Source organism: Oryx dammah, unplaced genomic scaffold, assembly GCF_014754425.2.
Source record: "Oryx dammah isolate SB20612 unplaced genomic scaffold, SCBI_Odam_1.1 HiC_scaffold_19, whole genome shotgun sequence".
Taxonomy (NCBI): domain Eukaryota; kingdom Metazoa; phylum Chordata; class Mammalia; order Artiodactyla; family Bovidae; genus Oryx; species Oryx dammah.
The window spans coordinates 50,711,769-50,737,852 of NW_024070203.1; the positions used below are offsets into that span (position 1 = coordinate 50,711,769).

At 35.3% G+C, this 26,084-nt stretch overlaps 1 protein-coding gene across 1 annotated transcript in view; it reads left to right on the forward strand.

Moving 5' to 3' along the window:
• Nucleotides 1-3,488: 3,488 nt before the first annotated feature.
• HNF4G (hepatocyte nuclear factor 4 gamma) overlaps nucleotides 3,489-26,084 on the forward strand; it is a 28,101-nt gene continuing 5,505 nt past the window's right edge. The window contains exons 1-9 of the mRNA XM_040262075.1: nucleotides 3,489-3,965; nucleotides 7,590-7,761; nucleotides 11,323-11,417; nucleotides 14,644-14,750; nucleotides 16,300-16,455; nucleotides 19,834-19,921; nucleotides 22,331-22,483; nucleotides 22,974-23,210; nucleotides 24,167-24,289. Of these exons, the coding sequence (XP_040118009.1) occupies nucleotides 3,830-3,965; nucleotides 7,590-7,761; nucleotides 11,323-11,417; nucleotides 14,644-14,750; nucleotides 16,300-16,455; nucleotides 19,834-19,921; nucleotides 22,331-22,483; nucleotides 22,974-23,210; nucleotides 24,167-24,289 (1,267 nt within the window). The 5' untranslated portion in view covers nucleotides 3,489-3,829. The remainder of the gene's footprint in view (nucleotides 3,966-7,589; nucleotides 7,762-11,322; nucleotides 11,418-14,643; nucleotides 14,751-16,299; nucleotides 16,456-19,833; nucleotides 19,922-22,330; nucleotides 22,484-22,973; nucleotides 23,211-24,166; nucleotides 24,290-26,084) is intronic.

A 26,084-nucleotide genomic window follows, 5' to 3' on the forward strand; every position in this document is an offset into this window, starting at 1 on the left:
CTTCAATTTTAAAAAAAGAACTCCACACAGTGGATTTTTACTCAAATAAAAGGTGTTAGTTATCTAACAAAACAGTAGCAATTATACATATTAAGTGTGGATATACCATTTTTATGATTCTCTGTTCAATTAATTTGTCTAACTAATTAATTTGTTCAGTAAATTACTAATTCTAGAACTTAAGTAAAGAGGAATTCTACTCTACTTTGTAATTTCTTTGAAGAAATAAAGAAAAGAAAGAGAATCTTTCCTTCCCTAGAGTGAGGCTGACTGGATGCTGTAGGAATTTCCACATCTGAATATCATTAGGAGAAAGACTGCCCCAACTTGAGGAGATATGCTTCCTATTTAGATCTACTATATCTTCTGGAAATTCTCAAGTTTTTACTCAATAAATAAGAAAGATAATTTACAATAATGTAGATGGGAAATGGGTTTCATCTTGAAAGCCAAATTTGAGGATTTGTGCTGAGATGAAATTTAAAGCTCCTTCCCCTTTTGAGTGCCATGCCCTGATCCATGATGATGCTACCCAGGAGCACAGGATGGAGCAGACTGGAAACAGAAACTGAATCAACTATGACAACCTTGTTCTCCTGTGAGAAATGTTCTCACATTTCTCTTTTTATCACATTTTTCTTAAGTATTTTGCAGTCTTATAAATGAATGGTTCTCTACCTTTTCCTTTTCCTCTTTTCCTTCTATTGGTGCCCTTCCATTGGTGACATGCCTCAGTATTGGGCAGCCACTGCATGCATGGGAAAGAATGTGGGCAACGTGCCATACACTCTGGGTTTACACAGGTAACACAACGGGTGTGTGCTGGCTCAGCACAAATGAGAACTACTTCATGCAAATGAAAACCACAGGATTTGCATGCTGTTCCCTTCAAAAACTGAGTTACTACAGTTAAGCTTCTGAACAAAATCAGCCCCTAAAATGTATCCCTCCCCCAAATATTATCCTCACAATTAAGAATGCTACAGACTATGAAGGCAAGAGGGCTACTCCAGTGATCACTGTTTGATACAGTGACTCTGACTGCTAAAATGACTCTGCTCTTTTCTTCACAGTTCTTCACATGGCTTTGAATTTCAGAAGCCAGTCTTCTCAAATGAAAAATATAATAATTTCTAAGATGTAATAGTCACAAGGTTTATGGTATTGAGAAATTGAATAAGAAATACTACTTTGCAGTAATCTTTTTAAAATGTGGAAAATAAAATTCTTTTATAATGTAAATGTGACTGAAATTCTTTCTTAGAAGATAAAATTAGTAAACATATTCTCAGAATATGTTTTTAATAAAAAATATATATTTATATACATAGAAATATAATCTTTTTTTAGCTCTCAAGTAACTTCATTTAAAAAAAAATTTTTTTATTGGAACATAGTTGCTTTACAATGTTGTGTTAGTTTCTACTGTACAGCAAAATGAGTCAGCCATACATGTACATATATCCCCTCTGCTTTGGAGTTCCTTCCCATTTAGGTCACCACAGTGCATTGAGTAAAGTATGTTCTCATTAGTTATCTATTTTATATATAATTTCAGTAGTGTATAGGTGAAGTCGCTCAGTCATGTTCGACCCTCAGCGAGGCCATAGACTGCAGCCTTCCAGGCTCCTCTGTCCATGGGATTTTCCAGGCCAGAGTACTGGAGTGGGGTGCCATTGCCTTCTCTAGATGATAGATAACTTTGGGGTATAATGGATTCAAGTTTAATTGAACCTGATGTATTGAATTGTATGATATATAATGAACAATGAACTCACAGGTCCTGTTTGCATCACAACACCTTAGTCTAACCTCTTGCAAACTCTTAAAAGCATGGACCTGGCTTCATTAACCACTTGTCTTTTGACCATTAACCACTTGTCTTCTCTAACCAAGCTAGCTAATGCTTGAATGAAAAAACAAAACAAAACACATACTGTTGTATTAAATGCAATTAAGCTAAGCTAAGTCACTTCAGTCGTGTCCGACTCTGTGCGACCCCATAGACAGCAGCCCACCAGGCTCTCCCGTCCCTGGGATTCTCCAGGCAAGAACACTGGAGTGGGTTGCCATTTCCTTCTCCATGATATCAATCGCAATCTCCCAACTCCTCCTACCCCATTTCCCACTTTGGTATCCATATATTGGTTCTACATCTGTGTCTCTATTTCTGCTTTGCACATAAGATCGTCTATACCATTTTTCTAGATTCCACATATATGTGTTAATATACGATATCTGTTTTTCTCTTTCTGCCTTACTTCACTCTGTATGACACTATTTCAATATTGTCTTCTAAATGTTCCCACTCTCTAAATTCTCCTTGTCACATATACACATAAACGATACAGTGTGCTGTATAGATGTTAGATGTGAGAAAGTTGATGATGGAATGTGTACATCCACACGTGTTAGGGATAATCTTACTTAGATTATAAGAAAGTATTTGGCATTTAAAGTAAAAAGAAATGAAACCTTATTCATGCATGAATAACTGTTTATTTATGACTTTTTTATTTTTATTGAAGTTATAGAAGCACAGATTTAAGAATCAACTAATTCTACAATGTTTCTCCCAAGAACTCTATAAAAGAAAAAACAAACAAAAAAACCTAGTGGGCATCATTCTCAGAGGCACTTCTTTTAGCCTCCTTCCTTTTTTTTTTTTTTTTTTTTTTGCCCACTACTAGCCCGTGACTTTAAGTGACATACTGCTTGATGAGTTTTTAGTTTTAGTGTTATCCATGGACTCTCCACGATGGAGAAGGAGGAACCAGCTTTCTTTCCTTCCCTGTCTTCATTACATACTAGTATTCAGCCTCGAGCGCATCTTTTCCAAGGGGTCTGCTGAAAGCAGTTTTTAAGGGCTCTCAGGTGGCCTGCCAGTGCAGGAGATGTAAGAGATGTGAGTTCTGTCTCTGAGTTGGGAAGATCTCCTGAAGGAGAAAATGGCAGCCCACTCCAGTATTCTTGCCTGGAGAATCCCATAGACAGAGGAGCCTGGCGGGCTACAGTCCATAGGGTCACAAAGAGTCAGGCACGACTGAAGCGATTTAGCGCACATGCAGGTGGCACACTGAGGCAAGCTTCTGAACATCTCTTGGTTGTCTAACAATTATTTATTGAAAGCCTGCAAGATACTCGCAGCTGTACTAATTCTGCCCATTTACAAACCTTCAAGGAACACTGAATCATAAGTTGATAGTTAAAGAGAATGTGTTTCAGGCCGTATTAGGGCTAAGTCCAGGCTTCTACTAGGATGTATCATAAATAAATCCCTTGTCATTTCAAATCACAAATTTGTTTTTCCTCAACATAAAGTTAGCTTTACTGGATGGGTAAGAAAACTTGAAATTATCAAGTGCTTATGGTAAGTGTTAACTTGTAGTCTTTGACTTATCAAATTTATGACAAGTCAGTCCCATTTATTTTTTTTTTTCCAGAACTTGTGGCATGCAGTTTCAGCCACTTAAATGGGATAAATCAAGCTCTAATGATGGTTCAAAACTGGAGATACTCTCTTTTCTATTTTTAATCCTCTTAGTGACATCATTTATTGTCTACTGGAAATCAATTTAGGAAATCATGTTAGTCCACTAAGCACTTCAGATAAGGTGATTCCATGAAGCATTCCAACATTATCACAAGGAATTGCTTGCCATAAAAGAAAAAGAAGTAAGCAGAATATGGCCTGCTGAAGGAGTTTACAGTTTTACAGCCCCTCCCACTGCAGCACATAAGTCACTCAGTTACAGTTAACTTTGGATTATCACTCACAGATTGAAAGCCCAACAGCCATCACGCAGTCTGGGCCTGTGGTGCCACTTGTATGTGTGTTTCTAAATCAATGATGAGGGTATCGGAACCGATACTGGACATGGAGATGGCAAATTACAGTGAAGTCTTGGACCCAACTTACACAACTTTGGAGTTTGACACTATGCAGATTCTGTATAATTCAAATGGTAAGTTCTCATCTGCTTGCCGATAAAGAAAAAAGTAAGTATAACGAGAGAAGTAAAACTGAGATTCCTAGGGGGCAGCTCTGCGTTTTATTGCTAGAGAATTCAGGGCTTGCTTTTTCAGTCCACAAATTTGAGGCTTTTGCCCTTCATCACAAAATTTAAATGAATAATGCTATGGCTATTTTATATTTGAGATAGGAAAACTTAGTTATGCGTCACAAAGTAACCTTGGGATTCTGTCATGGGCCAGTCAGGTAAAAAGAGTAGTTTCAGCAGTTATTTTATTTATTGCAAATCACAGTAGTGAGTTATATTGGCAGATTGTCTGTAAAGTGTATTTTCTATGCAACATTTTAAATGACATATAGAAAAGTTTCCTTAGAACACTGGAGAGTTTTACTGGTTGCTTCCTCTTTTTATTATTCTAGTTCTCAATGACTGCTGATGAGAAACTGTATTTAAAATTACTATCAAGTCTGTGCCTTGAACACAAATATGTAAAGAAAGAATGGTTTATATTATAACCGTACTTGACAAGCTAATGTTTAGCCTCACAAAGCTCTTGGTATTTATCTACTGTAACATTTTAACTTTAAATAAGACATGACTTGTTTAGAGCTCATGTCTTTATATAATAGAATACAGTTTACCATTGACTTTGAATTTAGGTATATTTTTTAAGTAAAAATCTTGTCCAAGATCAGTTATAATTGTTAGAATTCCTAAACTGTACTAATTATGTATGCTTTGGAAAAATGTGTGTATGTGTGTGTTTATGAGCATGCTTAGCTCAGGACTGAAATTGTATCTTGTACTCAGGATACTTTGAGGTTATACTGTTGTGTACAATTTCAGTGACTGTGACAGCAGTGTTATTAACAATAAACAACAATAATTTATTAGTAGGAAGATTTCTAAAAATATTCAGAAGATGAATTATGAAATTTTAGCACAAAGGAGTTAAAATCAATTTTCAGTACAACTATTAGGAAGTCACTATTTTGAAACTTTATGTTTAGACTTGACTAGAAGTATTTAATAAAGTATTTACTTCAGTAGACTCCTGAATTTTTTAAAGGCTAGAGATCACTAAATAATAGGGAATGACTTACCATATTTACTAAAACAACTGACTTTTTTGGCTATTTCTAAAGTGTTGTCTAACTTGTTTTCTTGTATTAATGTGTAAGTTTCTTGTTAGTAATATGTAAGTATGACAATAAACTGGAATCAAGAGTTGAATATTTTTTTGTAGTTCCGTATAATCTTCCAGAACACAGTCAATTCTTGACACTTTTGCTGTATTTCTAATATCTATTCTATTTATGTTACGAAAAGAAAAATTCCTAGCATTTAAATTCTAAAATGTCACATGATTGGCCTTAAATATATTCGCACTGAAGATATTTTTTAGTTTTATGAAGTTATATATGACACTATTTGTCAGCTCAGGAGTATTAGTAAGTAGAATACATATATTGTCCCAGAATGTAGTTGGGAAATGACAGTCTTTTTATCTTTTTATAATGGGAATATAGTAATGAATTATTATATTTATATTATTATATAATGTTATGATCAATTAAAGTTTATAATATATTCTTATATATTCAATATCTTTTGAGTACGTAGAGATGTGTTAAGATGTGTGCTCAGTTGTCAGTCCTGTCTGACTCTTGCGACCCCATGGACTGTAGCTCGCCAGGTTTCTCTGTCCACAGGATTTTACAGGCAAGAATACTGGAGTGCATTGCCAGTCCCTCCTCTAAGGGACCTTCCCAACCCAGGGATCAAACCTGCATCTCTTGTGTCACCCGCATTGGCAGGTGGATTCTTTACCACCAGCGCCACTTGGGAAGCCCGTAAAGATGTGTTGTTATTTAGTCAGTCGTGTCCAACTCTTTGGGACCCCGTGGACTGCAGCTTGCCAGGCTTCCCTGTCCTTCACCATCTCCCAGAGCTTACTCAAACTCATGTCCATTGAGTCAGTGATGCCATCCAACCGTTTGTGTAGTAAACAATATTAACTAATTTAAGAAATAAGTAAAAATATCTATGTATATTTTTAAAAGCCTCTTTCTTTAAAACAGGCATAGTTTAACACTTTATGTCAGGCATAGTTCTAGAGCTGGAAGACAGAGGGATGACTAAGACAGATAAGTCCTCTGACATCATGAAGTTTTTATTCTGTGAGGAAAGATAGGTAATAAATGAACACACTAAAACATAATATAACTTTAGACAATGAAGTGGTTAGTTTAAAGAATAGGCAGGGTTCTGGGTTCTACTTGAGGGCAGATGGTAGATGACTGTTTCAGATGTATGTTTGCAGACTGTTTCGCAGCAAATGTAAAATTTGAGCAGAAACTGGATAACCAGGTCATAGAAATTCTTGAGGAAGAGCTTTCCTTTCAGGCAGAGCAAACAGCAAGTGTAAAGGCTCTGAGATGGGAACAGACTTCAAGGCTTGGGCGGGGGAACAGGCAACATTACTGAGGACTAGTGAACAGGATGAAATATAGTGTGAAATAATGGGATCAGAGAGGTGGAAGGGGGACCTTTACATTCAGGGCTTTACAGGCCATGGGGAAATGTGTAGGCTTATTCTGTACCTAAGGATTGGATGTAGAAGACTAGGATAATGTGAATTTCTTATGCTAAGAGCACATTAGAGACTTTGGGGCAATAAACAGTGGGGGAACCAAGGTGGAAGTATTTGAGAAATTAGATAGGAAGCTGTTGCAATAATCCGGGGGAAAGGTTATGTTTAACTGAATAAGGGTGGCCATAGTGAAAGGGTGAAAAGTTGTGAATGCAATGCGTATTTTAAATATGATTTGTTGATTGGATATGAGCAATGTAGAAAAGAGTTCAATGAAGAGGCCAAGATTATTGGCAGCAGGTACCAGATGGTACCATTAACTGACGAGGGAAGACGAATGGAAAATGAGTGCTAGAAGAAAAAAAAAATGAGCTCTGTGTTTGATACATTAATTTGCAGTTCTTATTAAACTCAAAAGTGAAGTTATTCAATGGATATGTGGGTATTTCAGACTGATACCCATGGGAGACATCAGGACTAAAGATAAGATGTGGGGATTTGTCATCATACAGTGATTTTTAATGACATTGGACTGGATGACCTTCCCTAGGGAAAGGCTATGGTTGAGGGGCTGAGAACTGTGGTATCCCAAAGTCTAACCCTCAGAAATAGGAGTGGGGAGATTGGAATGGAGACTTGGCAGAAGCCCCTAGTGGTTAAAAAGAGAGTGCTGGTGTGGAGCGTCCCAGGAGCTGAGGAATGGACTGTCTCATGCCCATGAATAACTAGTGCATATGCACCTGCTTGGTCCCCTCAGTCGTGTCTGACTGTTTGTGACCCCGTGGACTGTAGCCTGCCAGGCTCCTCCACCCATGGAATTCTCCCAGCAAGAATACTGGAGTGCGTTGTCATGCCCTCCTTCGGGGTATCTTCCCCACGCAGGGATCGAACCCGAGTCTCCCGTGTCTCCTGCATCGCAGGCTGATTCTTTACCACTCAGCCATCAGGGAAGCCCTGAAGAATCAGCAGGACCATTCCTATAAGAAATAGTGCTAACTTGCATTCTCCTCTTTCTTTAACAGATAGTTCTGTCCCAGAGACAACAAGTATGAACACCGCAGACAACGGTGTCAACTGTCTGTGTGCCATATGTGGGGACAGAGCAACAGGAAAGCACTATGGGGCCTCCAGCTGTGATGGGTGCAAGGGTTTCTTCAGACGCAGCATCCGCAAGAGTCACGTTTATTCCTGCAGGTACTTGAAATGCTCCTTCCAGAAAGGTGGTCTTTAGCAGTGTTTCAAAATGCCATGCAAGAAGTAAGGGAATAAAGAGCTTACAAATTTCTATAACTCTAAGAACAAAATGTATAAGCTCCATTAAAAGTGAGTATGTGTGGTACATATATACAGTGCAATATTACTCAGCCGCTATAAAAGAACAAAATTGTACATTTGTGTCACATTTGCAGAGATGTGGATGGACCTAGAGATTGTCATAGAGGGTGAAGTAGATCATAAAGAAAAAACAAATATTGCATATTAACACACATACATGAAGTCTAGAAGAAACCAGTATATATGAATTTATTTACAAAGCAGAAATAGAGACTCAGATGTAGAGAGCAAACATACAGACACCTGGAGGGGGAGGAGGGATACATTGGGAAATTGGGATTGACAAACATATACTACTGTATATAAAATGGATAACTAATGACACCTAATGTATAGCACTAGTAATTAGTTACAACTAATGTATAGCACAAGGGGGAAAAAAAGAATGGAAAAAAGTGAGTACATGTGGATATGTATATGATGCATTCACACGGGTGGTTTTTTTATGAAACATCTTAGACTTATATATATTAAAAAATCCACATATTTATCACCCAGTTTAAACCAATATAGTTGAAGCCTCCTGTGGACACCTCCCCTCTCCCTTTTTCTTCCTTCCCTCTTTCCTAGAGGTAACTACTATCTGAAATTTGGTGTTGTCTTTTCCTTGTGTTTCTTTGTTGTATACCAATAGACATAGGTAAATCTATATTTAAATGGTTTCACAGATTGTATTTTTTCTGCACATTGCTTATCATTTTAGCATCATCACATCCTGATCTTTAAAACAAAATTATAAAAGTGCCGATGATTTTGGCAGTTTGTTGATGTTCATAAATAAAATGAAATTTTCAGCTCTAAAATTTTAAATATATTTCTCATGACAATTTTGCCATTGATTTTAATGTTTTGTCTAAAATTTATTTAATTATATTGTATGTGTCACATTTCTAGTAGGTTTTTTCAAAAAAATAATATCTAGGTAAACATCACATCACAATTTAGGTTTAGATATTTCACCTTTAATGTTCAGAATAACAGTTCTTGAATGCAGATATGGTCTATTAAGTATGGGCTATTCAAAGGTGACTGATTTTAACAGGAGAAATCTGTTTGCTCTGTCTTTGAAAGTCACGTGTAGGATTGTTAAAGTGTTTTTGGCACAAGTTGAATATTTAGGAAGAAGTTAACTCTCTCATATTATGACATTTGACTTCTAGGGATGTGAAAAAGTTAATATATAACTCACAAATATCTAACTAGTGTTCTCTAGTAATTTTTGTAAGAGAGTTTAAAGTAGGTTTAAAAATGTAAATTAACGATTTTTAAAACCTTCTTGGTAAGCAAAAGGAAAGTATTTCTTGCTTTTATATACAGTCAAACTTGAGAGGTATAAAGAAATCAAGTGGATTTACTCCATCAAAAGCATTTTCTGTACGATTCCCTCAAATATTCAATGCTTCTAAAAGATTAATAGTAAAATAAATACAAAATAACATGTAAATAATATTTTTACAATTTTTAAGTCATATGTGCTGTCAAAGATGAAACATATATGTATATATATATGTATACATATATATATGTATATATGTGTGTGTGTGTGTATATATATATGTATATATAGGCTATCCAAGCAACTAAAAACAGTAACTTTTTTTCCATTTAATTTTTTTCTTTTATTTTAGAGTATAGTTAATTTGCAATATTGTGTTAGTTTCAGGTGTACAACAAAGTGATTCAGTTATCCATATACATATATCGATTCTTTTTCAGATTCTTTTCCCAGATAGATTATTACAGAATATATTACAGTGTTGTTGAGCACTCCAACAACAAATTCTGAGTCAGAGAATGACTCTTGAACACAAATAGGTTTCAAGATTTTTACCCTTCCTGTGTGGGAAAACTGAGAAAGGAATGTTTCCATACAACTTTTGGAAATTTAAAAAATACACCAACAACATACAACCTTACTCCTCCCAACACCCCATCATGAATACTGCTGCCAACTTAGCCTTCTTTACATATACTGATATTAAGCAAATGCTATGATTTTTTCCATTTGGAAAATTTTATATTGATGTAAGTTTAGGGGAAAAAATGTTTTTTTAAAGTTTAGGCTTTGCTAATCTCAAAGTCTTTTAAGTATGTTCAGATAACAACCTGTGCTGGCAAGTCCTCCCTATTTTATAATTGCGGGTTGACCTGGGATGTTAAATGACCTTCCCAAGTTCTATGGACAGCGTATGGTGGAACTGGGAATCAAGTTCAGGTCTAACTCCAGAGACTGTACTTTTTTTTTTTAAGTGCACAATTTAGTTTATTAGTATTTTCACAGAGTTGTGCAATCATCACTATAATTAATTTAGAATATGTCACCATCCTATAAAGAAACCTCCTTTAGTAGTTACTTCCCATTTCCCCCAGCTCCCTCCCCTCAATGTGAGGTAACTACTAATCTACTTTCTATTTCCATAGATTTGCATCTTTTGCACATTTGATATAAGTGAAATTATCCAATATGTGACATTTTGTGTCTGACTTCTTTCACTTAGGACAGTATTTTCAAGGTTCATCCATGTTATAGCATGTATCATCAGTTCATTCTTATTTATTGCCAAGTGTGTAATATTCCATTATGTGAGTACACAACATTTTGTTTACATTGTATGTTTATCAACTGGTGGGCATTTGGGTTGTCTCCACTTTTCGGCTATTGTGAATAATGCTGCTCTGCACATTTATGTACAACAGTCTGTGTGAACATGTTTTTCTTTCTCCTGAGTATAAACCTAGGAGAAGAATTGCTGAGTCATAGGATAACTCTTGGGTACCTTTTTGGAAACTGCCAAACTTTCTTCCTAAGCAGCCACATCATTTTGTATTATACCCAACAAGGTGTGAGCCATCCAATTTTTCAATGTCCTAATCAACATTTGTTATTGTCTGTTTTTTTCCTGATCTTAGCCATGGTAGTGGGTGTGAAGTGGTACCTAATTGTACAGCGACTGTATTCTTAATGCTTTATTCAACTGCCTTTTGATATATAATTTGGAATTTAGAGTAAACTCCAATTAGATATGAGGTAAAACTAACAGAAGAATATTTACATAGAAAAATCATGGAAGGGCAGAGGAGTGAAGTTCCCCGTCACACTGAAACCGTTAGTAGTAAGCGTTATAAACTGTATACTAAAGTTTTCCTTCTGAGTTTGGCTTTCATGGCACAAGTTAGAAATGACCATGGATACTGGCCAAAAGTGAGATACCATTCAGTTTTGTTTTATTAGAAATATTGCATGAGAGGTGAGGCTTGTATTTTCATGCTGATCATGAGATTCGAAAATTCGTAATTATCCTTATACATTTTTTCTGTTGATCTAAATTTAACTATACTTTTAAAAGTCTGTCTGTTTGCTTTTTTGATAAATGATAACTGTCTGCAAATATCTCTTTTTTTTTTTTTTTGGCACTGTAGGTTCAGTCGGCAATGTGTTGTTGACAAAGACAAAAGGAATCAATGTAGATACTGTCGATTAAGAAAATGCTTTAGAGCAGGAATGAAAAAAGAAGGTAATAATATGTAATGTAATGATAATTAACATTATTGATGAAAAATGCTATACACACATGTTCTCATTTAATCACAATAATCTTTACATGAGTTCTGATTTTCCTCAATGAAGGATCTGAGATTCCTTGAGTTTAAGAATTTACTCAAGGACACTGATACTTACTGGTAAGTGATGGAGCCAGTCTTTTTACCTGGTGACTGACTTGACACATTCTATACACTACTGCATTATCCCTGGCAACAAAATTATTGTCTAACAAACATTCCAGTGTCTTTTTCAAAAAATAAGTGGCAAAATATACTAATAGGATGCATTTTAATAAATTTTAAATGCATTTTTAATCTCAATAACAATTGAATTATCTATTTCATAAACATCAACTGAACACTGACTTTTCACATATTAATTTATTAACAAATTTATCGTGCACTGCTGCTCTCCAAACACTGTTGTTGGTGCCAAGGTTTAGTGTACATAATAGTGTTCACTACTATGTAGTGAACATCATAGACAAAATGATCCCCCCTTTCAGGGAGTTTATATTCTCTTCAAGGACAGAGACAATAGACTAGATGCTCTATTTCAATGTGCAGTAATTTCCTTTTGAACATATTAAATAATCTAATTATACTATCCTGTGTTCTACAGTTAATTAACTACAGTTAATTTAGCAACAGATGTGTTTAGCACATCTCAATATTTGGCAGGGAATAGCTCCTATAAGCAGAGAAGGCAATGGTACCCCACTCCAGTACTCTTGACTGGAAAATGCCATGGACGGAGGAGCCTGGTAGGCTGCAGTCCATGAGGTCGCCAAGAGTCAGACACAACTGAGTGACTTCACTTTCGCTTTTCACTTTCATGCATTGGAGAAGGAAATGGCAACCCACTCCAGTGTTCTTGCCTGGCGAATCCCAGGGATAGGGGAAGCCTAGTGGGCTGCCGTCTATGGGGTTGCACAGATTCGGACATGACTGAAGCAACTTAGCAGCAGCAGCAGCAGCAACTCCTATCAGGGAGTTTCCCCTGTGGCTCAGCAGTAAAGAATCTGCCTGCAATGCAAGAGACAGGGTAGGGTTTGATCCCTGGATTGGGAAGATGCCCTGGAGAAGGAAATGACAACCCACTCCAGTGTTGTTGCCTGGAGAATCCCATGCGCAGAGGAGCCTGGTGGGCCACAGTCCATGGGTTCACGAAAGTGTCGGACACAACTTAGTGACTAAACAACAAGCTGCTATAAGATTCTGTGCTTGTCATTTTGCCACATGCTTGTCCCTTTCACTATCGTATAGAAGGAGATATTTTTCAAAACTATTTCACATACTATTAGAAAAGTAAAGCAAATCACATCTGTATAGTACAAATATGTAAAAATATCAGACCTATCTTAAACATAGTTTTTTTCCTTGTCACTCAATATTTTCAAGAGACAAAAATTCCATTAGTTTTACTAGTTGCTAGTCTCAAAAAAGAAGGCAAAATAAAGTTGACAAAATTAAAGTTATAACACTTTCATTTCAACCTGACTTATTTCTAGTGACATATTTGGTTGTTTATGGCAATCATGTCTTACATTCTCAATTATCTTCATTCATTTTTACTTGAGTCTCTGCTTCGTTCCTACCATATGAAAAGCAAATAACACTTCTACATCTCCATTAAGAATTTTACAATTTGTTAAATGAAATTAGTTTTAAAATAGTTAAAGCATATCTTATGCTGCTCATAGAATAATGCATTAATTTTTCCTAAATAGATTAAGAAGTAATTTTATGCTTCCAAAGTAGATATACTTCTCTTATTTACAGTAATAGCATAATTTTAAGGTTAGTTAAATGGAAACATACATAAATATGGTTTTATGTCAAAAATAGTAGCAGCAGAAAGATTACAAATGTCACAATATATTTTAGCATTTTCTAAAGATTGATCATGTAATGAAATCCATAAAACATAGCTTACATTTTAATGTTTTATCTCCACATACACATTTCCAAATGAGTCAGTTTAGGCTAAAAGTCAATGACAGTATTTGTTAAAAGAAAAATAAAGAAAGAGGAAGTAAGCTACCAGTAAATATGATTTTAAAATAAAATATTAATGATTCACTCCAACTAAAGATTCAGTCATGTCTGACTCTTTGTGACCTCATGGACTGCAGCATGCTCTTAAAGGCAAAAAGTTTAGTTTTTTCTCTTTCAAATTAATGGATTTGATAGGTAATAGTTTGTTTAGTTAGAAATTGGTGAATTTCTTTTAAAAAGAATAATTATAGTAATAAACTCTGATAGTTTAACGTCTTATCTTTCCAGCAAAATTGGGTAAAGCATCAGGGTACATAATTTCGAGGGTACAGACTTTGTTTCCATTCTTTTTGGTTAAGAGAAGACAATTTTACCTTTTATGTTTTGAAATCCAACTTTGACTTCTGATTTATATTATTCTGTACGTAATAAATATACAAATCTGTACCACCCCACTTCTGCTTCCTTATATTTAAAATTTGGGTATAAGCATTATTCTTTATGTTTGTTTGCTTCTGAAACAAAGAGACCTAGCTCTTTCTTAGAAGACTTTCATATAATACTTAATATTTCTTTATTGTTCCAAAATGCTGATATTCAAATCTGTTTTCTGAAGAGAGACCCCTACCTGCTGCATCCCCTGTTCATGTCTCTAAACTGTCCCGAAGATATTGCTTCATAAGAGATCATAGGATTGTGATCACCTTAACTAAAATAAATGTACTTTCCATTTTTGCAGCTGTTTTAGAAGAAAAAGAAAAATGGGAGTTTCGGAGCATATGACTCATATTTTCTGACAGTGAATACACTCTTATCTTTAACCTGGTCAATCTCACAGGTGCTACTCTTCCCCTAGATATCTTATGGCTTTATTAAGTTTGAGACAATGGAAAACCAACCTATTGAAAATACAACACGGCTGAACTGGCTGACCTACCACTTTGTAACATACGCACCATCATGAAGTCCCCAAAGGCAGTATTTTATGTGCTCTAGTGACAAGCTTGGCTCTTCCTACTTTTAAAATGATACTGAATGAAAAATATCTTTAGTCAGACTTATCTCTGTACCCCCCACCAGGTCTTTCAGAAATATCCCTTCTCTCCTTTTATACTAATTTTTTTTTTTTTTACTTCAAAGTTATATTCTGACTTACGTTGAAGAAAACCAACCAATAAATACTGTGATTTTCTCCCCTAGCTGTACAAAATGAACGTGATAGAATAAGCACCAGAAGAAGCACATTTGACGGCAGCAACATCCCCTCCATCAACACACTGGCACAAGCAGAAGTTCGGTCTCGCCAGGTACTGCTGCGCCAGCATCCTGCCCTATTTAGTAGGATCAAATGCTTACTTAAGAATAATTCAAAACTGATTTAAGTTCATTCACATGTGCTATTACTATAATAAACTCCACTTAATGCAACTTCAAGTTTCACTTTGAAAATGTTAGTTGACTATTGACTTAATTTTTACTTTTCCTGAGCAATTCCCCATTTTTTGAGTGGAAAAAAAAATGAGATACATTTCAATCTAAGATTGTTAAAAGTTTGTTTACAAGGTTGATTTAAAATACTTAATGCTTAGCACAATGCCCTGGGGCAATATCTTGTTATATTGGTTGAACCTGGAAATCAATTACCACAGCTTTTAGGGTGTTTAGTTAAATACTATCATTAGAGTTTTTTTTCTTGAAAATGATGCCTAGATTCAAGAACTCACCTTAGCACCTGCTTTGGAAACAGGTACTTCAGGGAACAGCCAGAATTCAGAAAATACAAGAAAAAGTTTATTGTTTGAAATTTCTCGAATGAGAAATTAAAAATGTAAGTGACCATTTATATAAATAAAAGTAAATCACTTAAGAATCAAAGAAACTTTTTGAAGAAAGTTTATTTTAGCAGTGTCCCTATTAGAAATGTTAATGATATTTTTCTCTTGTAAAGCAAATTATGAAATAGCTAACTATTAATCGGGTCTTATAATGAGTCAGTGCAACTACTTTCGTTTTTGATAACACAAGGGTAATATGATGAGGTTAACTTCACCATTATCATCCTCATTACTTGAAGATTACTTGATGGTCCTATAAAGCATTTTGAGAATGGCCTTAAAGGAACTGTGAGGAAATACACATACACAGCAGAAAGACACGTACACACACACACACACAGACATGTTCAAAAATGACGCTTAGAATAACTTTTAGAAAGTGATTTTTTTTTCCAGCAGAAAGGCATTTGAACACTACTTATATCTTAGATAGTTCAAAATTGTATATCATTTAAAAATTAATCATTATATGTTAAGCTTTTCAAGTTGCTGAGTCAAAGATTGGTGCTGTCTTAACTTTATTTGAATGGGCTTCCATTGAATGCAGCAACATAGTCTGGCTTCTCATCTAAATCTATTCTCCTCCATTGGTAAACTTTACCAATGGAAACTTTCCTTCATAAATTACAACAAACTAAAGGTGGACTTTCTGACTGGAACTATCATCTTTAATTAAAAATGAAAATCACACAGCATTAGTTCAATGTGGATACTTCACAGCTCTTTGTATAATCATTTTGAATTATTAAAAACTCCCCCAAAGTTGTGGTAACTTGTTTTACAGATTTGGCCAGTAAAAATAAGATACTGCTCCCAGACTGTGGCAGTGAATGTTCTCAGTCTAACTTGAACTGATAGGTATTTGATTTATCAGTTTTAAAATGTTTGGTATATTTCAAGATAGTGTGATAAAAAGAGTGCCCACTTCAATGGTGTTTACTTATTGCAGGGGCAGAAAAAAGAGATATATTGGTCTTGTGTTATTTTCAATGACAGATTAATACAATGTTCTTAATACTAGATCTCAGTCTCAAGCCCTGGTGCGAGCGCTGACATAAATGTTAAGAAAATTGCCAGTATTGGTGATGTCTGTGAATCCATGAAACAGCAGCTCCTAGTCTTGGTGGAATGGGCTAAATATATTCCTGCCTTTTGTGAGTTACCACTGGATGATCAGGTATATAAGAGATTACAAAACTTTAAAAAGTGTTTTGAACTTTGCTAAGTTTGTGTGTTCTTTTAGTTATATTTGTAGTATATTTTCTATATGTGACAAAGGTTAAATGGTCTTATGAAAGAAAATTGGTTTTCTTGTTCATTTACCCTGTTTTATTAAGAGGCAGACTGTTACATTTCTATTTTAAGGGTCTTAGAAATTTATTGACTGGATAAGTTTAAAAAGCTTATAATAGGGACTTCCCCAATGGTCCAGTGGTTAAGACTGTGCCTTCCAATGTATGGGTTGTGGGTTCAATACCTGGTTAAGGTCCCACATGCCATGGGGTGTGACCAAAATTTTAAAAAATAATATTAATAGAATAAAAAATTTAAGGATGGGAGAAAAACAGATAGCAGGTAACTGCTATTAGCAGGTAACTGCTATTGTAAGACAAAGTATGGTAATACTTTTGTCTCAGAGGCAGATGGTACCCATTATGTCTTGGTGTTTACTAAAAGTACATAGAAAATTCTTCAGAAATACCAGACCACTTCTAGAGAGAAAACACACAGGTTGTGCTGGTGTCTCTGTAGGCACTTTCATGCAATTAACATATAAAGTTGTGCCTTTCATGTTGTCAATTTTATTCTGGTAATTACTATATAAAAATTATTTATTTAGTAAAAAAAAATGTCTGTAGAATTGTGCTCTGAAATCTACAGAAAATAGATTTCAGATATAGTGATCTTTTCCTAATATATATTTCATATTTTGTCATATTTATGTTAAGATATTTTAGTTAGTAATTAAGAAGTTTAATTTTCTAATGTCTATAAAGATTGGATTATTAGTTTCAGATTCAATTTTAACTCTTCTAAGTATTATATAATATTCTATAGATGTAAATAATTTGAAATTTTCCAATTCCCCCAGATAAAGCACAGTATGTAATAGCATGTAATATAACCAGTATCTATTTTTATACCCTCTTACCAGAGCTTTCTATCACTGATACACAAAATGAAGAAACAATCAAAGGGAAATGTGTATGATTGTCTAAAAACCGAAGAAGGGCAAAATATTTATACACCAGAAAATAAAAGTGATCACAGGAAGTTAGCAGTTATATTTCTAGAAGAGCATTTCACCTGGTTACCAAAAGAAAATACTGTGAAATCTGAAATCATTCTTAAAATGTTCTGTAACTCCCTTCCTGGTTTGAGTCATGGTTATGGACATATCATAAAGATAGCTTGGCTCAGAAGGCTATTTCACAGTGAATAATGCTAAATTGCTAAAACTTACTTGTCTCTCCCCAAGCCATATAAGTAGGTTTATGTTATTTATCAGTTTTATATTTTTATTATCACTCTTTAAAGTTGCTGACATATATGCAGACAGTGATTTAAAAATTGGGAAATTGAAATCCAGTAACTTGTCAATAATAGTTTTTATTTACTAACTGTTTAATATTAACAGTATACCATTAATAGCCATGAATTGGCAGAGTCTATTATGGATAAGGGATTTGGATATTAGTTTTCAGTTACATTATATGTTACATTATTTAATTTAATAGTCTCAGGAGCTCTGTGGCATGTTTTATAATATCCACTTAATTTCTAAAACTGAGACATAAATCAGTTAAGTTCACTCAGTATATTCATCACACAAATAGTTATTAGGATTACTGCTCAGTTTTAAGAACTGTGACTATATGGCAGGAAAAATACAGATTGCATCACTATTCTCATAAAACTTGCATTCTTGTTGGGAGAGACAGACAATAAAAATGTCCACATTCTGAGTAAGATAATTCTAGGTGGGGATAAGCTCTATAAAATGAAATAGGACGAGTTGTTGGGGAATAGTCACGGATGGAGTGGTAACACATCCAGTTAATTGGGAATTAGAGATTTTTCTTGAGACCTGAGTAGCAAGGGGCTAAGTTTGTCAAGATCAGAGGAAAAGGCATTCTGGCTTCAGGAAGAGCGAATTCCAAGGCTCTGAGGCAGGGTGGGCAAAATGTTTAGAGAAAAGTGAGCAAAGGATGTTCAAGAAGAAACCGGAGTGGGCGGTGGTGGTGGGGGACGGACAAAGCACTGGGCCATCACCTCAGGTGAGGCTATGGTTGAGGTGTTCAGATTTCACTCTAAAGACAGTAAGAAATAGTTAAAGAGATTTTAGCAGAGCAGTGATATTAATTGATGAATATTGTACAAGATATCATCTTAGAAGGTTTGTCAAGAAGGACTTAAGATGGAGGAACCAGAAAGGAAGCAGGAATGCCTAGTAGATCTTTGGAAGGTACTTTGGTAGGCCAGGTGAAGAATGACCAAGGCTTGGACAGGGGTGGTAGCAATGGAGAAGCTGTGCTAGGATGTGCTGTGCAATTAGGGATCCAAATGGACTCTTGGTTTTGATGTGAAAAAGCATTTTGGGATGACTGTACCTTTAACTAAGGAGATGAAGATGCTGGAGAAGCATTCACTTTGATGAATTAAACTTAAAATGCTTTCTGTTCTTTCTACTAGTGATGTTCAGCAGGCAATCCAACTCCTCTGAGAGCTTAGTGCAGAGTTAAAGGTTCAGTCTAGAAAGTGTCAGAACCCAGATCCCACACACTCATTTCACTATATCATCTCTCTTTGCTTTACTTTTGTTTGTGGATGCATGCTAAGTCACTTTAGTCATGTCTGACTCTGTGCAACCCCATGGACTGTAACCCACCAGGCTCCTCTGCCCATGGGATTCTCCAGGCAAGCATACTGGAGTGGGTTGCCATGCCCTCCTCCAGGGGATCTTCCTGAACCGGGGATCACACCCTCCTCTCCTCTGTCTTCTGCATTGGCAGATGGGTTCTTTAACCACTAGCGCCACGTGGGAAACCCTTTGCTTTTGTTTGTTCAGTTTAATTATGTGTAACAGATCATGTTTGACATATATTTTTCTCCTTAAGTCCTCATGACTACACTTTGAGATTTTCATCACTATCTCCATTTGATAAATGAAAACAAATGAGTCCCAAACATACTGGTTAACTAATTCAAGCTTAAGCAGGTAGTAAGTGGAGAAACCAGAATTTGATCTATAGTTTGTTAGACTCTATTCTCAAATATCATTCACTCCCAAACACTAAATTATTCTTTTTCTTTCCTTTTCTTGCTGCCATCCTATTGCCTTATTAGTTTTAGAAATTTTGAAAGTAAAACTCTATTGATGTGCTTAAAATAGAAGGCTTAATAATGGTAATAATCTATGAATATTGTAGTTTGTTAAAACAAACAAAAAAAATGTTCCAGGCTTAAAGAACACTAAGTTAATCAGACTTATATTATAAATCTTTTCATCACTATGTTTTATAATTAATTGTTAAACTTGGAATTTTTCATTAAGGTGGCACTGTTGAGAGCTCATGCAGGAGAACATTTACTACTTGGAGCTACAAAGAGATCCATGATGTATAAAGATATTTTGCTTTTGGGTAAGTTTTTTTTTTTTTAATTTTAATTTGAAAAAGTTATGCTTGCTTGATACTTACAGGGGGTCTATTCTATATGTACCAGGTACTCATAGATACTGTCAAATGGTGCTACCACTTCACGATGGATTTAGGTGGTCAGAGGCTCTGTTTTTCCTTTCCTTTATTGCAAGGAAGTTCAGAAGAGATGTTCAGTATGCATTAAATAAAAGAGAAATGTTGCTCAATAAACAAAATATCAAAGTATGTTTATTTTAGGACAAAGAATTAGTGATTTGTGTCACTATCTTATGGAATTCCATACATTTTAAGTGTCTACCTAATAATTATACTATATATCATTTTCTAATCTTCTAAAGATTATGTTTATCTCCTAGGATCTCATTGCTTATGATATGCTACAAAATCCCAATAAAAATTTCATAACAATGTCTGAAAAATTCTCATAGTTAAATAGCAGTGCTGAAACAGGCAAAATTATGACAGCGAGTGGGATTAGGCACAAAGGAAAAGCTTGTGTCTTCATTAAGGAAGAACTGTGATCCCCACCCCTTTCAGTTCAGTTCCATTCAGTTACTCAGTCATGTCCGACTGTTTGCAACCCCAAGAACTGCAGCATGCCAGGCCTCCCAGAGTCTACCCAAATCCATGTCCATCAAATTGGTGATGCCATCCAACCATCTCATCCTCTATCGTCCCCTTCTCCTCCTGCCCTCAATCTTTCCCAGCATCACGGTCTTTTCAAATGAGTCAGCTCTTCACATCAGGTGGCCAAAGTATTGGAGTTTCAGCTTCAACATCAGTCCTTCCAATGAACAGCCAGGACTGATCTCCTTTAGGATGGACTGATTGGATCTCCTTGCAGTCCAAGGGACTCTTAAGAGTCTTCTCCAACACCACAGTTCAAAACCATCAATTCTTCTCCTTTACTCACCTTATAAAATTAGGTTTCCTGTTAAGAGAGCATCAATTCTGCCCCTTTACTTACCTTATAAAATTAGGTTTCCCATTGAAGAGAGTTGAGATCTCTCTAATGCTTAGAAGCTGTCTCTTCCTCTGTCTGTGTAAAATGATAACTTAATTGTCTTATTCCATTTTTTAGATAGATATTTTGTCCCAAATAGAAATAAATTGAACATAATATCACAATAGCTAATAGTAACTGAGGACTTACTATTTAAGATATATGCCTTTAAGTGCTTTAACATGTCTCTCTCTATATATACACTCTCTTATTTAATCCTCAGAATAACCCTGAGGGATATGTACTATTATTTTCAACCTGTTTTGTAGGTGAAGAAATGAAGGCAGACTAAGTTTGTCTGAGGTCACAAAGCAAGTAAGGGATTGAGCCAGGATTCTAAACCACCTAATATGACTGCTTTTAAATTCTGCTAAATTTTCTCTTACAATTTTAGCACTCCTACAATACTGTTCTCCTTATAAATGTGAATATAATAAGTGTAGAAAACAAAACAATCTTACCACATAGTTCTAAATAGTCTTATCCTAAATAATTAGATAACTCAACTTTTCATAAGAGGAGCAGAGCTACACTTTTAAAAATACTTTTGCATGTGTTGTTATACTGAAGATTGTCTTTGCCTGGTGAAAGAATTCAGAATACTCTGCTTTTTATAAAACCAGAAAATAAAAATTTAGCAGTTATTTTAGGTGCTCAAATGAGCTTCCAATTTTCCAATATTTTAGAAGCTATAATATTGTCATATTATAGCCCAAGACTTTCTAAGGTAGAACATATTTAAAGATTAGGTGGTCCAGATTTCTATCCAATTTCTGGATTCCCTTGAATTCTGCTGCAGATATTAGCCTTGTGATTAGATGATCTTCCCATCTCTTCTTAAAGAAGCCCAGGATGAGAGAATTTACTATTTAATGAGGCAACTCATAAGAGTATACCTCATAGTTTAAAAAAATTAGCCTTGTCTACTTAAGCTTATTAAAATTGTGTCTCAGTAGTTGTTATATGTATATACCACTGAAGGAATGCTAGTTTACTTCACTAGAAGCAAGAGAGATTCTTTAGGTTTTGTATCATGCTCATTAATGAGTAAGGCACTAACAGATAACTGACATAGTGGAAAGCTAATCATTATATCTTATTTCTCCCTTGTCAATAATTAGCTTGTTATTAGTCTGTACTTTAGTATTATCACCAGTGACCGAGGCTGTTAAAATGCATGTGATCATATTATCAATGTTATTGATTCTGTAAGTGTTCTTAAGTTTTTCCTAACATAATTAACAACAGTACTGAGAGAGGAAGTACTATTCATGTTTCTTCAAGGGAAAATCATTTAAAATATTGGTTTATAAAAGTTTAAAAATCTGACAGTATTGCATGTGTGAGAGGGTTGATTGTTTAATTATTATTATTTTTTTTTAATGTAGGGAACAACTATGTTATTCACCGCAACAGCTGTGAAGTCGAGATTAGCCGTGTGGCCAACCGGGTTCTAGATGAGCTGGTCCGACCATTTCAAGAAATTCAGATTGATGATAATGAATATGCTTGTTTGAAGGCAATTGTCTTTTTTGATCCAGGTTTGTTTCCAAAGTTTCAGTAAAAATGATTGCAGTGAAAAACTGCCTTTTGTTTTATTTTTAAATAGTTTTATCTGTTTGTTTATTTTTGGCTGCACTGGATCTTCCTTGCTGTGCAGACTTTCCTCTAGTTGCAGTGAGCGGGGGCTCCTCTCCAGTTGTGGTGCACAGGCTTCTCATTGTGCTGTCTTCTCTGGTTGAGGCACTGGCTCTAGGACACACAGGCTTTCGTAGTTGGAGCACATGGGCTCAGTAGTTGTGGCCCCAGGCTCTTGAGCACAGGTTCAGTAGTTGTGGTGCATATCCTTAGTTGTCTGGTGGCATGCAAGGATCTTCCCAGATCAGGGATCGAACCCACGTCTCCGGTGGATTCTTTACCACTAAACCACCAAGTGGTTTAAAAGTCACCAACTTTTAAAATATTAGAATATTTACTCTCACACTCTGGTAAGACAGAATATTTAGGTTGCTCTTTTCATTCCTGTACTAGACGCAAAAGGGCTAAGTGACCCAGTGAAGATTAAGAACATGCGGTTCCAAGTGCAGTTGAGTTTGGAGGACTACATCAACGACCGGCAGTATGACTCCCGGGGCAGATTTGGAGAGCTGCTTCTGCTCCTGCCCACGCTGCAGAGCATCACGTGGCAAATGATTGAGCAAATACAATTTGTTAAACTTTTTGGAATGGTTAAAATTGACAACTTACTTCAGGAGATGTTACTGGGTGGTGAGTTTATTTAAGAATTTCTATTTTATTTCTTAGCATCATATTACAGTGCTTTAGAGCAAGTTTGACCTGTTTACTTTTTGTCCATGATATAATGAACTCAATTTTTATTTTGCATTTAGGAAAATCTATAAAACCTATTGGCTGGGAACAAAAATACTTGAACACATTCAACCTCCCCTCCATTCATACTCAACCTCCACTACCTTTACTCCACCCATCCTTCTTACCTCAATTTTCAGATCCTCCCAAATATGGTAAATGGAAATATATTTCTTATTGTTGTTACTTCTTGGAGTATATTATATTTTTTCTGTCTCTCCTCCTCTAAAAGCTCACCGATGGCAAAATAAAACAACAACAAAAAAATACATAAAGTAAATAGCTTAAAAATAAACATTCTGCTCCTGAAATAAATTAACTGACACAACACAATGAGAAGGGGAAAATGAGATTTCTTTGCTGCAGTAGATGTCAGGAATAACTTAAGAAATCATTTATTTTGTGTTCTGATCTAGATTAAATTTCCTTGTAAAATCTATTTTATTTTATTTTAGTTTTAGTTTTCTAGTGGTTAATGTGTTTCTAATGATATCTTTCTGAAATAAAAGTTGTTTATGCTATTAGGGTGATCCCAAATACTATAAACTTGAGGTAAGTGATTCTTGGAATTGCCTTAACAACAGGCAGCAAACATAATGATTCCAGGAAACTGCACGGAAGGTCCATTATTAATATACAACATAATATGATACAACATTAATCTAGCCAGTGTACAGTGAAAGCTGACATTGTCTTTAATGTAGCAGTGGCTCTATTAATTTATTTTTGAATTCCCAAAAACCACTTTGCAAAAATAGCAATATTTAAGCTGTCAATCAAAACACTTGTTTTAAGGTAAACTTGCTGTTCCTGATTAAATATCCCTTATGCAAGCATCTTTTTATCTTCTGTAGGTGCTTCCACTGAGGCTAACCATCTCCATCATCCAATGCACCCACATTTGTCTCAAGATCCATTAACTGGACAGACTATACTTTTGGGTTCAATGTCAACACTCGTGCATACAGACCAGATCTGTAAGTATCTGGACTACTTTTGAAACACAGTATTTCTTAAAACTTAATTACTTGAGAAAATGTGAAATTTGGGGAAAGAATCTATTAGTCCCCAGAAATTGTAAAAATTGGATATAATTTCTTCTCTAGGATTTGATTGTGGGAGATTGTGAAGCAAGCCACTTATTCTTCTCATGTATGAGTTTTCTCCCTAAAATGGAGATATGAGTGCCTAAATCTTTCTACTTCATAGGTTTGGTAGTGCAAAAGAACATATAGGATGTTCTAGCTTTGCCTGGTAGTGCAAGACCATAAAAATGACATACAAACTGGTACCATGCAAAGGAATCTTAATAAGAGAAAAATTAAGATTGTTTATGACCCTTAAACATGTTTGTCAAAACATTAAGAACTCTTTTAACTATAAGTTATAAATGTATAGGGAAGTTAAAAATAGTACTTTTAATGTTTAGTACACCATAATTTAAAATATTAAAAACACTGAAAATTAATGTTATATTTTTTTGTAAAAAAAATATGAAGAGTAGCTTTGACAGTGCTTGCCATGTTCTTTTTCAAGGACTTACAAGAGGAAGTGAGCACGTATGATGAAATTTACTCTTTTGGAAGTCTGATTTCCAGTATTTTATCCTTTGTATTTTCAACATCATGAAATATCTCTCAGAAACCGTTTGATAGCAAGTTTTTTTGTCAGTTTCACTTCCTCTGGGACCTCTCTATCCTTTCAAAGAATTGGGCTCCTCATTAATGTTGACAAATTTTCCTTCAGCTTAAGCTCTTGGCTGTATTTTTAGGGACTCAAACAATGACAATGTGAATATTTCCATGGTCTGTGCTTTCTTCTATTAACTACATTCACGTTTGATTTGAATTTTACTTCCAGCATTATCATTTTTTGTTTCTTTACTGCCCTCTCTCCCCTTCCAGCCAATTCTCTTTCAGTTGTCCATGTTTGCAAAATGTCATGTGAATTTATCACTGGGAGGGAGACAAGAGGCAACACAACTACACACTTTGTTGTCAGTGTGTGAACTGAAGGAAATATGTTGACCGATCACAGTCATGAACAGACTGAAGGATGTGGTGTGATTGGTTACTGATCAAAATGCACATCCATTATTTAAGTAACTATTTGTAGACTGAAAAAGTTAGCTGTGAAGTTTGTAAAGTTTGCAATACAGTCAAGTTTGTGAGTTTATGCAACACTCACCGTTAATTTGAGTTAACATACTAACTGAAATGTGAACCAGGTTTTTGAAAGACTAGTGCTATTTAACTAAGCAGTGATGAGTTGAATTCATGTGTATCATAATTGGGCAAAGTGTGAGTTGTTTAGGTTTCCTTTAGTTCTTTGGAGCAAAAATGATTATATATATATACTAGGGATGACTGATGCTGAGGCTGAAACTCCAATACTTTGGCCACCTCATGCAAAGAGTTGACTCATTGGAAAAGACCCTGATGCTGGGAGGGATTGTGGGCAGGAGGAGAAGGGGACAACAGAGGATGAGATGGCTGGATGGCATGACCAACTCGATGCACATGAGTTTGGGTGAACTCCAGGAGTTGGTGATGGACAGGGCGGCCTGGCGTGCTGAGATTCATGGCGTCGCAGAGTCAGACACGACTGAGTGACGGAACCGAACTAAACTGAAGGAATTGATAGTAGATAATCTGATATTATTGCAGATTTAGCACATTACATTTTTACAAGTCAACTCAGAGATTTAAAAAATCTTGACTAGATAAACTATCAAGAATTAATTGCTCCTGAATTTATACTAATTTACATTGA